This window comes from Erpetoichthys calabaricus, chromosome 5 (genome assembly GCF_900747795.2).
Source record: "Erpetoichthys calabaricus chromosome 5, fErpCal1.3, whole genome shotgun sequence".
Classification (NCBI taxonomy): domain Eukaryota; kingdom Metazoa; phylum Chordata; class Cladistia; order Polypteriformes; family Polypteridae; genus Erpetoichthys; species Erpetoichthys calabaricus.
Window position 1 is genome coordinate 152,732,242 of NC_041398.2, and position 13,110 is coordinate 152,745,351.

At 35.4% G+C, this 13,110-nt stretch overlaps 1 protein-coding gene across 1 annotated transcript in view; it reads right to left on the bottom strand.

The window, feature by feature from the left end:
- Window positions 1–827: 827 nt before the first annotated feature.
- bmpr1ba (bone morphogenetic protein receptor, type IBa) overlaps window positions 828–13,110 on the bottom strand; it is a 124,969-nt gene continuing 112,686 nt past the window's right edge. Inside the window, 5 exon segments of the mRNA XM_028802139.2 lie at window positions 828–1,882; window positions 1,884–1,922; window positions 4,723–4,853; window positions 6,573–6,696; window positions 6,698–6,749. Of these exon segments, the coding sequence (XP_028657972.2) occupies window positions 1,796–1,882; window positions 1,884–1,922; window positions 4,723–4,853; window positions 6,573–6,696; window positions 6,698–6,749 (433 nt within the window). The 3' untranslated portion in view covers window positions 828–1,795.

Below are 13,110 nucleotides of genomic sequence, written 5' to 3' on the forward strand. Positions count from 1 at the left end.
TGACATCACTTTGCAGTCATGACTCTGATGATGTCACTTCTGGTCCCGAGGATATCACTTCCCCTCCCAAAGATGGCACTTCATATCACAACCCTGATGATGTCACTTCCAGTTCCAGTCCTGACCCTGATGACATCACTTCCTCTGCCTTACTTTAAAACCGCCATCTTTACCACACCCAGTCAGTTCTGTTTTGGACTCTAGTTTGTACACTACTGTACAATTAATTTACATACTTTTGCAACTAGTTTCAAGTACACAGGAGGTTGCCCCAAACCTTTGTAGCACTTTTGTAATTCTTTTGACAAAGGGTTGAGTGTGATTTTATGTTTGGTCAAGGCTTCAAAGATTTTCCAAAGACAATCATCATGACTCTATAGGATCATGCACCACAATGTCATCCAGGTAAATATGATTTTTATATGATTTTTTTTAAAGCAGCTAAATGCAGAGCTGAAGACAAAGGGTATCCTTGTATAGTGGAACACTCCACCATGGGTGACAAAAGCTGTAAGGTTCTGACCGTCATTTCACATTGAGTAAGGCCATGTTATTGGATTATAACAAAGGGTATGCAAAAAATGTTGCAAGAAAAGTACACCTTCATATTTACCATAAGCATTTCTTTATTCTGTTTGTCTGCTAATGACAAATATGTTGTTAGAACTTTTTAGGTAAGGAAGAGAGAAATTGTAAGGTAAGGTGGTTATGCTTATTCATCAAGGTACAAGAGAGTGACAATGTGTTGCATGATGATTAGTACAAGCAAGTATCAATTGCTTAGTAATCTGTACATGTTATAATAAGGACCCCATAAACTCATAAACTTTAGTAGCTGTATGTCAGATACAGGTGTTTATTATCAAACATATTGCTGACATCATTGTATACACTTTAAATTACAAGAAAAAACAGCAATGAATTTTCAGGTATTGCATTAGAACTTAAAGCCTATTTGCCTTCAATACAGCTCAAACCTTTGCTAAGGACACTGGCGTTGTACAAGCAGAGTATAGAAATAAAAATAAAGTTTACCAGACAGTAGAATACTGAATAGAAAAGTCAAATCTAATTAATATGCTCTTAAAAAAGCGTAAAAATAAATAAATAAATAAAATGCCTTGTATATAAAAATGCAGAAACAGCAAAATATGATGAATTCCAGGATTTAAAACTCAGTAATGTTAGTATGTACTGATATTTAATGATGTTACAACCATTTAAACAGTTTAAAGCTTACTGAAATTTTAATTTACTAACCTGTTTCATTTTGATAATTGTAAAACTGAAATATTTACTATTTACATTACAGCATGTTTCTGCTTTTCTTATGATTTTATGTACTTGTATTTACACATTAGTTTCTTCACAATAATTAAAAAGCAAATATAAAAAACAGCATTTCAAACTAAATGTACAGAATCTTTCCAGTAAGAAAAAATGACAGCAAAATATAACAATTCATAGTAATTTTATTTATATTAAAAACTGTACACGAGCCACTCAGTTGTTAGTTATTATACTTGATCTCTGTTCTCTTTTTCATTCAGAGCCCATGTATGTAGGTTGCTGGCACAATTCAGTGATACAACACTTTCACAGAAAGCAACATCTATTTGCCTGAATCGCTAAATATTAAGGCAACATCGCTATAAGGATTCTCTTGAGCTTTAAAATTAATTCCGAAGTCACTTCAAGAGGTGCCAGGCTTATGACCAGTCTGTGGACGTTTTTCTGCATGACTATAATTAACCAGTTGCTGTAATTTATTTTTCAAAACCTTGCCTTAATTGGATCAAAGCTTGATATCTTGTGACTCAGACATCTTTGCTAATGTCTTCTTTACTCTTAGTGCTGTAAGTCGGGAAGCAGGATTGGTGCGCCCAGCACTCAGCCATCAATTTCCCCATCTGTCTCAAACACTAAAAAGGAAACAAACATCATTTTAAAATATTTATCTTAAAGATGCCTGCATAAAAATGGAATTTGGATTAGAAAGCTTTTTAAAGTCCCACTGTTTTTTTCAATAGATGTATGTACAAGTTCAGTTGGTCATAGTGATACTAAATTGGTCCCTATGGGCATGTGTACTTCCAGTGATGAAAAAAATGCAGGCCAAAAGATCAGAATATGAGAGAGTAAAACAAGGTCTAAATGTGCCAAGTTCAAACACCAGATGATCATGGTATGATTGTTTTTTTATGTGCAGAGTCTATTTTATGCATTTTTTGCAATTTCCATTTCATTTTGAGGTTACAACCATTTTTATTATCATTTTTGTTAGTATTACATGGTCAATTCCATTTTATGTGTTTTATTTATGGCTGAAGCCAATTTGTTTATAGTTGCTTGGGTCATTGTACCACATGACTAAAAGTCATGTCACAGGCCATTTCTTATTTAAGATGATGGACACTATTGGCAGTGTTCATGTTCGTGGATAGAGTCAAACACTTTGCAGAGCATTTAGTTTTTTTCAGAATATTAACAGAGACTAACACTTTTGTGTATTGAATAAGAATTCTGGTTTGTGTTATGGGGATGGTTAATCAGTGGGTGTGTGTGAGCCCTGCAATGGGCTGGTACCCTGACTAAAGTCAGTTCCTTTTTTCTGCCCAATGCTGCCATGATAGACTCCATGGCATTATATATATTTTTAAGCACCTATTTTATTTTGTTTGTGCTTTGTTTAGGCTTTGTTTTGATACCTTTTAAGCCTGCTTCTTCAGTGCTTAATTTTATTATGCAAAGGCTGAAGTGCTGTTTTTCAAAGACACAGTTGTCTTTTTGGACCTTGACCCCCTGCTCAGTGATTAAGATGGGATGCATGCTAATATTTGATCAAAAAACTTACAACACTTCCAAGTAAATAAAGGTGTAATTTTTTCTTTTATGTTGCGTATGGTGTGATGGATGGCTGGGGATTGTGCCCTGTCAGGAAGCCTGGAATAGCAGGGGACAGAGAGAAGGGCACGCCATTCCCCAGGACATGAGAGGACAGCCCCCATGGGTTGTATCGGGGCCACAGGCTTGGGGCTTTGAAGCTCAAACCTGTTGGGGTCCGTAGCCACCCCCAGGGGGCGCCTGGACAGCTCCGGAGTCTGGGTTTGCGGCACTTCTGCCACTCCCAGAAGAGGAGCTGGGTTCCCAGGCAGCACTTCTGCCATACCCAGAAGTGCTTCTGGAAGATTCTCAGGGAGCGCCTGGAGCACATCTGGGTGCAGTATAAAAGAGGCTGCCTCACTCCATTCGGAGAGCCGGAGTCTGGAGGAAGAAGACAGAGCTTGTGAGAGGTGAAGCAAGGGTGACAAAGAAGAAGAAGAAAGAGAAAGAAAGGGACTGAGTGTGTAGAGAAGGGCATTGTGAGGTGCTGTATATACTGAAAAAACATTAAATGTGTGTGTTTCTTGGACATCTGGTGTTTATCTGTCTGTGTTCGGGGCTGAACCTCCACAATGGCTAATGTCTATTGATTTTGCTTTTATAATCTTCACTTGGAGTAGTAGTCATTTGTTTTGTTTTGAATGTTTCTATATCATTTGAGCTCATGTATCATTTAAACATAAGCTTATAAGATTTCATCTAATGCTCAGATGCATGTTTTTGCATAATATGTAAGGAATTGTTCTTTAATAATCTACTATATCCATTAATCCCCTCTCACTTTTGAGAAAGGCAGCAGTTACAGAAGACATGTACAATTGTGTATTGTCATTGTTGAGTGGTTGGTTAATATCATGATGTCTTTAACTCACTGAAAATGCGTAAAATATTCTGTTTATCACTACTGAACCCCTGTGGATGGAAAAATATTCCAGTGCCACAGCAGCTCCAAAAATCAATATCTTAAGTACAGCAAATGAATGCATTTATTACATATGAAATTGTAACAGTCTGGGAAAGAAATTGCCACTGAGGCAGTGTGTCCTAAAAATCCATAAAAAAGAAAAAAATTGGGGTTGCTTGGAGTGCTGTGGAGAGGGGCGGGCAGAGGAGACACATCTGCCACTCTTAAATAAAGCAGCCTCTGGGATGCTGGGGGGGTGGGACTTTGTAAGAAAAATCTTTTTTTTTTACTGTAGATAAAAAAAAAAGTTGTTTGGAGAGTGTGTTTTTTTCTGTCTGGTGGGTTGTTGTTTTAGGCCTGTTTTTTTGTCCTGCCTACGTTTGTTTTTGGCCAATTAAGAAAGAAGAGAAATAATACCTTTGTTTTTTGGACAATTACCACCACTTGCCTGTGTGGGTTATTTTCCCGCCTGGGAAGGGATATTACAATATAATGAATAATAATGTATTGAAAGAACAATATTAAACAAGGACCTATATTTTCCACTGTTTATTATATTTATAATGTTTGCTGAATGTATTACAGTGGAATTTTAACTTAAAATTTACAGATAGGCTCTACAGATAAACACGAGATAGAAAATATCTTGAAACTATAAATTTGTACATTGAAAGTACATTACTGACTGACCATTATCCAGAAGAAATGTGTGTCCCAGGAGTGAAATCTCTGAGGGTACTTGAAACTAAGTGAAAACATGGAAGTTGGGCAAGGGATCACTGTAACTTATCCAGTCTATCTGTTAAGTTCTCTTGGCATAAGGTACTCTCCTATTATACAGTGTATATATAGTAAAAGTAAAGTTATAAATGGGCTTGCACATCATTCTGCAAAAAATCTACACTTTGCCGAAAGAAAAAATACATCTAAATTACCTCATCACTACTCCATCGATTTGGGAAAATTGGTCTTAAACGTTTTAAACAAACAACTTCTCTCATGTCTTCATAAGAAGGATCAAATGGGACCAGCTGATGATAGGGTAGTTGGTATTCTTCCACTATGCCTTTAATATAGAGACAATGAAGATTGTTAAAAATAATAATACTGTCAATGCAGATTGTTAAAAATAATAATACTGTCACTTTGCTGCAAAATTTACAGAAGTAGAATTATTAGAGAAATAATGAAAGGCAATGTTTATTCAAAAATTCTAATGCAAGATTTACAGAGATTTGTGTTACTTATGCATTAACAGCCGTATTTTATAACAAAGAAAAGAAAAATAAACCTTTTATGTATACTTATTGTCAAAGATGGCTGTCCCCATTGAACTGTCTGCATTGCAACATTAAAATTCTCAGTTTTAAATTATATATTAATTATCCAGACATTTACATATTTTATTTGACATAATCTGAATTCACTCTGATCCTAATTTCTTTTATTCCCTTAAACAATGATGTACACTTCAGTGTGGAAAATAAATAGTAATGCAGTCAGCTCCATTTCTTTAACATAGTGAAATAAATGTCTACACTTGTAATGTCTATGTTTTAAGCTGTAGTGCACATTGCATACTTGTATATCCAAATCAAAAAGGGATGCACAAAGCATCTCTAATAAGTCTTCAATATATAAAGTCCATCAGGCAGAAAGCTGGGTGAAAATGGGGTGATAGCCCCTTGATATTGGAGAACAAATTTAGTAATGACGAAAAATTATATTTTTAAAACATTATGCTAGGATACTCAAAATTATTAAGATACATATAATTAGTTTATACACACATGCCAAGTGCCAAGTGCTGCCTGGATAGGTTGCAGCCCTTATGACCATTAGTTGGAGTATATAGCTCTTGTATAAATATACCGCAAATATTTTGTGCCTTTTGAATAGCTTTTTTTTTTAATCAATATTTTACATTGATTGTTTTATCTTATTTGTCTGTCCCATTTTGTTTTATCAGTTTGAATGAAAAATGTTCAAAGGTGTGCACTTTATGATATTTTACCTTGAACACTGCATCAAAGTAACACATATATACTACCAACTTCAGACTTTTATGTTGTGTATTCTCACTGTGCACAAGAACCCTTTCTTGGAAAGGATTATGAATTCAGCATTATATAAGCAAGAATAATAAGGATTCTGGCAAAGATTACAGAAAATGGAGAACAGAGGAGCACAGCAGCTGGCATTATGCATTAAGCAAAGAGATGAAGTTTCTGATGTCGTGATATTTTATGTAACGTATAATGGTAAAATTCCTCATTTAAAAAAAACTTTTTTGATCTAAATTCAATTTTTTCTTTGGCTATATTTTATCAGAAAACAAGAAATTTGCCATTTCAAATCTATTTACAAAAATGATAAGTAATCAATTACTGATTAAACCAAATCAGCAGAACTACTATGGTAGACTTACTGTAGTTATTCCTTGTAAAATGTTAGATAATATACATATCAGCTGCCATGTGTTTGACATTATAAGTGCAAAACACCTTTGCTGAAAATAATGTCTATGTCTAATGCCATAAAATAAGAAGTGTCTGAAATAAGAGGTGATAAACTAAAAGGTTTCATGTCTTTATTGTTAGCAGTCATAATTCTGAAATTTTAAGTTGGCACAGTACAAGGTAATGATGAAATGAAGGAAAAATATTATTAACATGATTAACTCCTCATTCAAAATGCATAAGAGTTTTTAGCACTTTGCCAATCAATTTACTGTGTATCTAAAATTAAAATAATTCTGATTTAAAGTAGTTAAATGTGAGCTCACCTCCTGACACACATCTCCGTGCTATTTCCCACAAAATGAGCCCAAAGCTGTACATATCTGCCATTATATAGGATTGAAAGTGATATCTGTTCTGACTCTCATCCAGAACCTCAGGAGGCATATAGCCGTTTAGTCCCTACTCTGGTATTTGGAGGGATATCTACTTCATTTGTGTCACTAGCAGAGGAGTAAAGAAAAAAAATGACATCAGTATTTTAGATAAAGAATATTATTTACGTTTAACACTTAATATTATATCATTTTACACAAATATAGACTATGTACAGTAGAATTATATAATAATCTTTTGTAGATTTTTACATATACATATACATGTTCTTATAAAAATAACTTTACATCTTAAAATTATACCTTAATTAATACTAAAAATTCAATTTCGACTTTCAAATAAACCTTTTTATCCAATATGCCTTTATCTTTTCATTCACTCTTGCACTAAAGAAGCAGAGAGAGTAATAGCAAATCAGAATGTACAAGTAACGACAACGGCCCAGCAGCAATTAACTTATGATCATATACCAAGCATTGAGATCAACTAGGGCTGAAGTAAACAACATTTAATATGAGCTATATTTTCTTGTATGGATATACTCTATTATAATTAAAATAATGTGTTCTTTTTAAAGGGAGGCATGGTGGTGTAGTGGTTAGTCCTACTGCTGTCACACTCTGGGACAATGGGCTCAAATTCTGGGCCAGCCAAGACCTGATGTAAGGAAGTCTGCAGGTTGCTCATGTGTCTTATTTGGAGTTCCTCAAAGAAGACATAGCAGATGCAGCATACTGTATACATACATGTTCATTTATTGTGCCAAATCCAATATTCATATTAAAAACAATGCCAAAAATGCACGTATATACATTCTTCAATAAATAAGTGATAAAAACATAAATAAAAATAGCCTTTAATAGAACAAAAAATATTCATCATTAATGTTCAAAATCAATTAAAGGAAAAACAAACAAAATAATCAGTCCCCTTTTAAAGCATCTAAGTTGTCAGCTCTTACAAAAAATGTTCTCAGTTTATCTCTTTCTCTCTAAAACTGGCTTGCCCCGGAGAAGATATATCTATCAATTTAAATGTTCAGAAATCATCCTATAGCAGCTCTGCTATTGCTTGGACTTCTTCTGATTCACACCTGAAATGACCTGACCATATCTCCACCTTCCTTATAGACTTGTATCCAACACTAAAAAATCACCTGACTGGAATCTAACACCCCCTCTCCCTGGTTATGCAGACAAACTGGACTTTATCTACACAAGTTCTGATGCATGCACAGAGGTTATGGGCATTTCAATTTACTGTACTTTACTGATTAAATTCTTTACCAATTTAAGTGATTTGATTCTTTTGATTAATTTCGAGTCCGACATTTATGGGAATTCTGTAGTCATATTGCTTCACAGATATATAATTTAATAATTTGTATATTATATGATTAATTATACGTCATTCACAATATTAAAACCTCTGATAGGTGAACTGAATAATATTAGTATATTGAAATGGCACATGTCAAGGAGTCAGATATATTAGGCGGCATGTGAAGTCAGTGATGGATGTATGACTACGTCAGCGCATCTTCAAAACAGCAGGTCTTGTGGATTATTCCCAGTATGCAATGGGTGGTACCTACCAAAATCAATGATGGATGGATGACTAGGTCAGTGCATCCTCAAAACAGCAGGTCTTGTGGATTATTGCCAGTATGCAATGGTTGGTACCTGCCAAAATTTGCCCAAGCAAGGACAACCAGTAATTGGTAACAGGTTCATGAGTGCCCAACACTAATTGATGTGTGTGGGGAGAGAAGGCTTGCCCATCTTGTCTTTTCCACAGAAGAATGATTGTAGCATAAATTCCTGAATACTTTAATGCTGGCCATGAGAAAAAGGTGTCACAACACATAATGCATTGCAGCTTAATGTGTATGTGGCTGTGTAGTCAAAGTCCAGTTAGCATGCCCATGCTGACCCCTGTTCACTGTAGAAAGTGGCTACAATGGGCACATGAGCATCAGAACTGGATTATAGATCAACTGAAGAAGGTGGCCTGGTCTGATGAATTACTTTTTCTTTTAGATCATATGAATGGCCAGGTGCATTTACGTTGCTCAATTCTGGTCCCAGCCCCGAGGACGACATCACTTCCGGTCTCGAGCCCGAGGATGACATCACTTCCGGTTTCAGCCCCAAGGACAACATCACTTCCTCCGGATTTCCTATAAAGCCTCACTTCCTTCCTCTGGAATTCAGTTCTGTTTTGGACTCTGACTTGTAACCGTTACTTGCTTTGAACAGCCTTACTTTGTTTTGCAGCCAGAAATATATTATACGGGTGGCTGCCCCAAACCTTTGCGATGATTCATGTGGTTTTTACGCATGCAGTTTGAACTTCTACCGGTGTCAGCAAAACAGAAGATGCTGATGACATCACACAGGACACGCATGTACTTTAGCACTCCTGTTGAGCTCCACTGAATCCATTCTTTAATGCTCACAAACTGATTCATATGATTCACTGAGTCATTCAATAAGAATGAAGTTTGTGCAAATGTGTCTATCAGTAACTCTCAGAATCTACAATCTATCTGTATGGAGTTAATTACTGCCAAAAGCTTTCATTCTATAAGCCTATGTTGCATTTTGAGCAGTGAGGGATACAGTATGTTTTGCAAGACTGCATAGTACATTTTGAAAGTGAGCATCACATTCTGAGTGCAAACCATATGTACTGCAAGCACAATTTGCCAGCATTTTAGGTTTAAATTAACTTATTTTTGGCAGGGTTCTTGCATGACTTATTTTGCAAGTGCATGTGCAACATTTTGTGTGCATGAAACGTTTTGCCAGCGCACATAGCACATTTTGAGCACATATGACACATTTTTCAAAGTTTTCTGTATGTATGAATTTTGCCAGTGTTCTTGCTTTACTGCTAAAAAATCTGAGCATGTAAACCCAGAGAGAAAGGGACTTGGTTTTTCTAGTCAATTAGGAAGTACACCTCCTTCAACATCTCAAAACTGAAACACATATAATTTACTCAATGGATCAAAATTCAGAACTTAGAAGGATTATGGTGTTTATTTGCCAATATATTTGCTGCTTGCTGCTTGCGTTGCATCCAGACATTTGATTCTGTGGCCCACCAAATGCTCCCATATGCAAGGCTCAATCTGGTCTGGTAACATGACATTGGAAAGAGTAAAGCACAATGGAGGGAAATTTGAAAATGAATACATTTTTTAAAGTGCAGGTGGTGCCCATCTCTACAGTAAGCCAAGAAGCAAACATGGGATGTGTGTCTATTCAGTATTTAGAAGTACAGTACAATTTAACTGTCATATTTTTTTGTTTTGCATAGTAAAGCTTGTGTATAAACTATCAACCAGAAACAACCACCTTCTCTTTATGACATTTAAATTAATTTTGATTTGGTTTAGAAAATGCTGCATACTTGTGTTTCCTTAAGAGGCATTAGCTCTCTGGAAATGTGTTCTTTTCAATTGCGGCGTTTTAATTAACCTGAATTTAAATAATTATAAATAAATAGATAATATACGGTTATTATGTAGCCACAATCCTGTTCGTGATGGCATTTTGTTTCCTTAAGAGGCATTAGCTCTCTGGAAATGTGTTCTTTTCTATTGTGGCGTTTTAATTAACCTGAATTTAAATAATTATAAATAAAAAAGGTTTTATCCCCCCCCAGCATGCAATATGACGGTTACAAGATTACACGAGAAGTATAAAGGATAATCTAGCTAACTTTACTGATGGGTTCACACGGTATTACAGACGGGAAGCTTATGACAGACTCTATCAAGAAATGTGGGGGTCTTGACCTACGCAGTCTGCCATCTTTCGTCGCCATGCTGAAAGGATTTTCACTGGATGGAAGACATAATCTTCCGCCCGGCAGCTTCAAAGTGTGTTGGCCGTAGGTCCATCCTTATATTCTGGTTGCTCCATGTGCAGGCTCCTTCTCTGGATCCAAACAAGGACAGGAAAGCACTCAAATCCCACCTTCAAAAATACAGGAATAGCACAATGCCTACATACAGTTCTCATTCTCCCAACAAGGAAAGAGGATAGTGTGCTGACAGAAGACAGAAATATACTAGTCTGTCTTTAGGCTGACTATTCAATTCTCCAGTTGTCTTTGGCTCTCTAGTCCTGTGCTTGGCTCAGCAATTCTAAATGCTGATGCTGAGCCCCTGTGTACCATACTTGGTCTGCCTGTATGAATGAGTCCATAACAGTGGGCACAGAGAACAGTGACATTAAACTTAATAACAAAACATATTACAACAACTTGATACAGGTTTTTATTTTGGATCGAATACATTACTGTATGCCAAAAAGCTGGTAATAAAAACTTGCAGCTCTTGATTTCTATTGAATTTGTTGACAGTAGGTGTGTGTACTAAAGTGCCCTGTCATGTAGTGGTGCTCCATATAGAGTTGGTTCTTGCTTAGTCCAAAAACTACTGACGTACAAGGTCCTGCCTCTCTGTAATCTTTAACAATCTAACAATCGAATAAGTGAATTGAACAAAATAACCAATTACCTGTTTGTTAAGTTAAGTAAATGTTTAAAAAGGTTTTGAGTAATATGTTCAATTTAAAATGTCAACTTTACTTAAGCACATTGACTGTTTATCCAGTACTATACCTATAAGACCTATATTAAAATTTTAAAAGGGCATAGCTGCACCACACTCATTTTTGGAAATGTCATTATACACACTGAGTTACCAAAATCTGTTTATTCCTATAAGTTCTTTGCAGATAATTATGTCCATCTAATTTAGTGTCACAGAAGCCAGTCATTATGCTAGTTTCCTTGGTGAACACTGTGCTAGTCCACATCATGGCACAATAACATCTGAGCACAGCATATGTGCAGTATGTAATGAAAATATTGTAATAGAAATGGATTAAATATATGGCAACTGTTTCTCCTGTATTTCTATTATTACCACAGTTCAAGTAGTGAATTGAATAGTACTGTATTTGAATGAAATACCTAAAATAAGAAGTCCCTAAAAATACATTTTCAAGGTCTGAAAATTGGATAGATTAGATGATGTTTTAAGAGTATCAGCAAATAAAATGAATAAACTTAACGATTTACAAGGTAATTTAGAAGGAAATAATGAAATCCTGGACATCATCAAACAATAAAGCAATACGCTGTATGAGCTGATTGACAGTACAAACTGAACAAAAGTGTAGCATAGTAGGAATCACAGGAATACAGTAGGATGGAGAGGTTCATTTGAACTCCCTCTGGAGTTATTTTTTTTTTTTTACAATACTGTACTTGACAGTTTATCAGTCCAACCTTTATCCATCCACTTAAAACATTGGCAATAGATAGTGATCATTCTTGGAGCACTAGGTGCAGATTAAAACCCATACAGGCCCCAGGGTGTCAAACCTCTATAGATGAGGTCCCCCCATTACCCCCATAAGGGACACATATGTACTCAGACATTATGAACATCATTCATGTCAATAATAAATCACATACAGGGATTGAAGTAGAAAAAAAATCTAAAACTTTATATTGGGTCAACTTCACCATTTCTTTTTGTTCATAAGTGTATTACAATGAATGTAACAAACGGATGGGTGCAACAACACATTTACAGAAAATTGGCATCTTACAACCAAGTTAACAAACATCGCTTAAACATTTCTAAAAAGCCTATATCACTTTGTGGTTAAAAAGTAATATGTAACTGAGCAGTGTGATTCTCACCATACAAATAAGTGTATAATTCATCGTATGTTCTGCAGTGGCCTCATTTTCTTCTACATTGTCGTTCTACCTATTTTTGTGCTATGGGACTCCACAGTAGTAATATTAGCCTTTTCTATACTATCTGTAAACTTAGTTGCATTTGTTTTAACTGCTGTATTTATGGCTTGTTCAAATCATATTTTTTGAAAACATTGCCAATGTCAGGTATAGTTCTTAGAAAAGCAGCATATTTAGCTTCACTCTTTTTTCACTTTTTATTTTAGCTGCACCACATGGCTCTTGTTTTGAGTTACTATCCAATTGGAATTTTTTTCCTTTTCTGGCACAGTAAAATATCAAGTTTATGATCTCATAAAAGTGAGACACCTGCTCTGACCAGGTCCCATCTATATCATCCAGCCAAGACTCATGCTTTTCTTTTAAAATATTTTTAATAATAATAATAATAATAATAAAATAATACAAATATTAATAATAATAATAGTAATAATAATGCAGTTTGTTTTTATAGTGCCTTTCCCATGCTCAAAGTGCTTATTCAGGCCTGATTGGATAAGTTTCTAATCGTGAGGATTGAAGTGAGGTAGAGTGTGAGTTGAATAGTTGATTGCTGTTTGTTCCTGTTCCTGTACTGTTGTTCAAAAAGTGGTCTTTTCCTGTTAATAGGCATTTTTCTCACATATGCTGAGGCAGCTTTCTGAGTAGGGCTCCAGGACATTAACCCAACTCTCCATGATG